This window comes from Bison bison, unplaced genomic scaffold (genome assembly GCF_000754665.1).
Source record: "Bison bison bison isolate TAMUID 2011002044 unplaced genomic scaffold, Bison_UMD1.0 scf7180017864033, whole genome shotgun sequence".
NCBI classification, from domain to species: Eukaryota; Metazoa; Chordata; class Mammalia; order Artiodactyla; family Bovidae; genus Bison; species Bison bison.
Window position 1 is genome coordinate 1,625,254 of NW_011494605.1, and position 3,939 is coordinate 1,629,192.

The 3,939-nt window shown below is 45.8% G+C and overlaps 1 protein-coding gene across 1 annotated transcript in view; it reads right to left on the reverse strand.

The window, feature by feature from the left end:
• Positions 1-654: 654 nt before the first annotated feature.
• AGBL4 (ATP/GTP binding protein-like 4) overlaps positions 655-3,939 on the reverse strand; it is a 1,466,590-nt gene continuing 1,463,305 nt past the window's right edge. Inside the window, exon 15 of the mRNA XM_010834456.1 lies at positions 655-775. Within this exon, the coding sequence (XP_010832758.1) occupies positions 655-775 (121 nt within the window). The remainder of the gene's footprint in view (positions 776-3,939) is intronic.

A 3,939-nucleotide genomic window follows, 5' to 3' on the forward strand; every position in this document is an offset into this window, starting at 1 on the left:
AGGAGCTAAGGTTTCAATGAAACTACCCAGGCCATATTGGGACATAGCTATTGGGACATAGCTCTTAGGGCAGTTCTCTGGAGTTGCATGCTCGGGTTTAGGGGAGTCAGGGAGCATGCAGCTCATAGATAAAGTGACTGTATGTTTAAGACCACTGTGAGCTCAAAAATTCTGACCCATTGTTACCAAAGGCGCATTTGTCTTTTGTTTTGTATGCATTGATGGTATTGTTTTGGGTCAGCAAATATGGACACTGCATTTCTAAAACAGTAAACAACGTGGCCTAGTCTAAAAGGTATCTATAGTAACTGCACAACTTAGAACAGTCAAGGGCTGGAAAGCACTGACTAGAGAAGAGATACGGGGGTTTTCTCTTCCTGTGAGGGTCTCTGTTGTGGAAATTAGCATCTGTACTCATCTGGTCTGAGTCTCCTATTTTGTTCCTGAGCCTTAAGCTGAAGGCTCACAATTGATTTTCAAATAGTAAAAAGGAAAATCGATGATGAAATTTCTCATTTTTCCCCCTTCCCTTTCACTAGCTTATACATGTTCTCACAGTCATTATCTTGGAAACTAGAAAAGGGTGATTAATTTCATGGCCCAGCAGAAAATGCATGCTCTTGCCACCACAAGACCTCCCTGGATTCCACATCCTTAAAAAGAGTTTGAAGGGTCTTTGTGGTTCACTGAGCTCTTCTTGTCCCCTTTGCCGTTGGGGTGGTTGCTGGCCGGGCCCCGCAGGAGTGAGTGCTTGTAGGAAGGGGGTTTTCCTTTCCTGCAAAGGGGGAGATAACAGAAAGAGAGAAGAAAGAAGCACATATACACGCTGCATTGGAATTATCTGTGTGTATGTCTGTCTCCCCCACTGGACTGTGAGCCGTGTGTCCACCACTGGACTAGGAGCAGTGGCCTTGACTGCCTCATCTAGACATCTCAGCAACCCAGCCCAAGGCATGACTGAATGAATGACTCTTGGATGAATGGATGGGTTGTATCATTCTGGTTCTGGAGAAAACCTAACTGCCCTAAGGTTATAATACTTCCACATTTCTACCTTGATTCTAACTCATTCTATCCATTTCATGGTGGGCTGCGGATGAACACATAGACGAGCTATAGGTTGGCAGAGCCAGGGGCTTCATTCCCTTCATAACCATCATGGGCTCCAGAGTCCCTTTATATTTCTCAGCATAACCTAATTATGGCATTTCATGGTGGGTCTGACTCCCCTACAAGCTCGGGAGCTCTCCAAAGGCAGAGATGTGTCTACTTTACCTCTGTATCTCAGTGCTCAGCACCCAGTGCAATACCCTTAACATTCTCTTCAACAGTTGTTCATTTTCTGTTCTGCTCCTGGTGGGCAGGAACCAAGTTTTATCTATGTTTGCATTTTTCTTCATATGGGGCCTTATTTATTACATTTTGAGTAATAAATTGATGTGCCATTCATTCAAGCATTGGACTACGATTTATATGCAGTGGAAAGACTGGCCAATCCAGAAAGAACTGAACTGAATTCTCAGGCTGGCTATAGGTGAGAGGTACGACCTTGAGCAAGTTACTTGAATTCTCTGAGCTTCGTTTACAAAATGAGGACAAAATATTCCAGTTTCAGGGTGATGTGACGTTAAATGAGACACTACAAATAAACACACCCAGTGTCTTCCTTTGCCTACTGTAACTTACAAAGGCATGCCGCCACATGCTAGGTGTGGCCCAATGGACTCTGGAGGTGACAGAGGTGAATCCAACATTGATGTTGTCCTCAGGCTGCTTACAGTTTAGTAGAGGTCATAGTGGTGTGAAGTAACTACACAAAATAATAAATAATAAAGAACTACAACTCCTGGCAGAAAATGGTAATGCCACAAATATGGGAATCTCTTGGGCTGTTAGATTTAGGATTCAATAAGTGACTTCTTATAACCCATGCTGCTCTGATTCTGGAGTATCATTTCCTTCATTGCTGATGAGTCATGAATAGGATAAAGACAAGACCAGGTGGCAGCACACAAAAGGGACACCTCGCCCTCATGTAGTGCCTCAACCAGGAAGCCTCACAGACTAAGATTCCACGCTCATGACAGACCTTGCTAACACAGGAAGATCATCTAGCATGGTTGAGACACATCTAAGTCTTAGTACCCATCAACAGGCTGGAACACACACTTGGAATGTCATTTACAGGCGATGTGATCTTGAAGAAGTCCTTTCTCTTCTCTGGCCCACATTTCTTCTTTTGTAAAATAGTAGCGCCCATGTCGTTCCTGCATTCTAGGCTCTGGTGAATGAGGGCTGGGGAAGAGCTTTGCCCATTACAAGGTGCCATTCACGTGTCACTGAGAGTGTGGGTCTTTACTCCCAAAGGAAGCATGGGAAACAAGATGGATTGGTTTCTTTGGGGGTGACAGAGGGTGTGCAAGCCCAAGTATGATCACAGGTGGGGTGGTCCCAGGTAGATGGCGTGCATGAGGAGAAGGGTGTGTGATAGCCAGGGAGGAGTGTGGACATGCAAAATGACTGTGGGGTCCTTACAGAGGCAAAAAACATCCACAGCTCCAGATGGGGGCACAGAGAGAGGGATCAGCAGGCAAACCTCCCACCTATGGGCCCCAGAGAGCTACTCCTCTTCCTACAGGGCCCCCTTCCACCTATCTAGACTCCCTCCTTTGGAAAGCCGACTCCCCAGAAAATAAGCTGCTCCCTTCCCTTGGTTCCCACAGCACGTTGGGCCTCATCTCTCAGCATGCCATTCTCTGGGGAGTTGTTGCCCAGCTGTTTTTCTCATAGGACTGTTAGTTTGATGCATCTGATTTTTCTCCATAATTCCTGAATAGTATGAAGTATGGCTTGAGGATTGTTTGATGAATTAAATGAACTATTAGTCCCATCTTTACCACCTCTACTGTCCTCAACATCCAGGCCTGTCATTACCTTATTTTGTGCCTTTTCAGCTTCTGCTTCCTGCCTTCTATGCCCTTTCCCCCAACCTGGAATGCCCCCCTCTCCTCCATTTCATCCACTTGAATTCTACATGTCCTTGGAAACCAAGTTTAAACCCCACTTCCTGCATGAAGCCTTCCTTGGGTACTCCTAAAGACTCCCAAATGTTTGCCAGCAGCAGTGGGAGAGTAATTTCTGGTGGGGTCTCACTTTTCTATAACACAAAAGTGTTGAAGTGGACGATTCTTAGGGGATGCTTCAGTTCTACCATTTCATAACTCATACATCCAGAGCTTATGTAGGACTTACTCCCAACTAGACCTCGGATGTGCACTGAGGATACAGGAGTGATAAAATAGATCCTTAAGGAGCAATCCATCTAGTGGTGGAGTCAGACACACAAAGATGCCATGACAATATGCTAGGGGATGTACCATGCACACATGTGTGCAAAATGCGGTTAGGGGTTCAGCAGAGAGAAGGAGCTCCATCTCCAGTGGAGAACAAGGACCAAGAAACAGAGGTGCGATATCCAGACTGGGCTTTGAAAGATAAGCTGGCATTCTCCATCTATAGACAGACAGGGAGAACATTCCAGAAGGAGGGAAAAGGATGAACATGGAGCAATGACTTACTTAATTGGGGGTATAAAGTTGTAGAAAGCAGGTAGGGGGAGACGGTGCTCACAGGGAAAGGTGTGTGCTAGGAAGCTGCATATGAAGTTTTCAATGAAGGCCAGGGCTTTGACCAGCAAGAGGAGGAACTGAAACGTTACTGAAGGTAATGGGGAACCATGGAGGTTTTTGAAAGAGGGCACGAGGTGCTAGGTAGCTGAGCACATTTATACGTTGCTTGGTATTGTTTCTGATTTTGGCATGTAGACATCCTTCTCCTCTGTGAATCTGGGCTCCTGATGGGCAAACATTATCTATGTTCCCCCAGCATCACGTTCAGGGCCTGCCACTTAGTGGGCTGCAGGGAGATGCAGAGCTGATG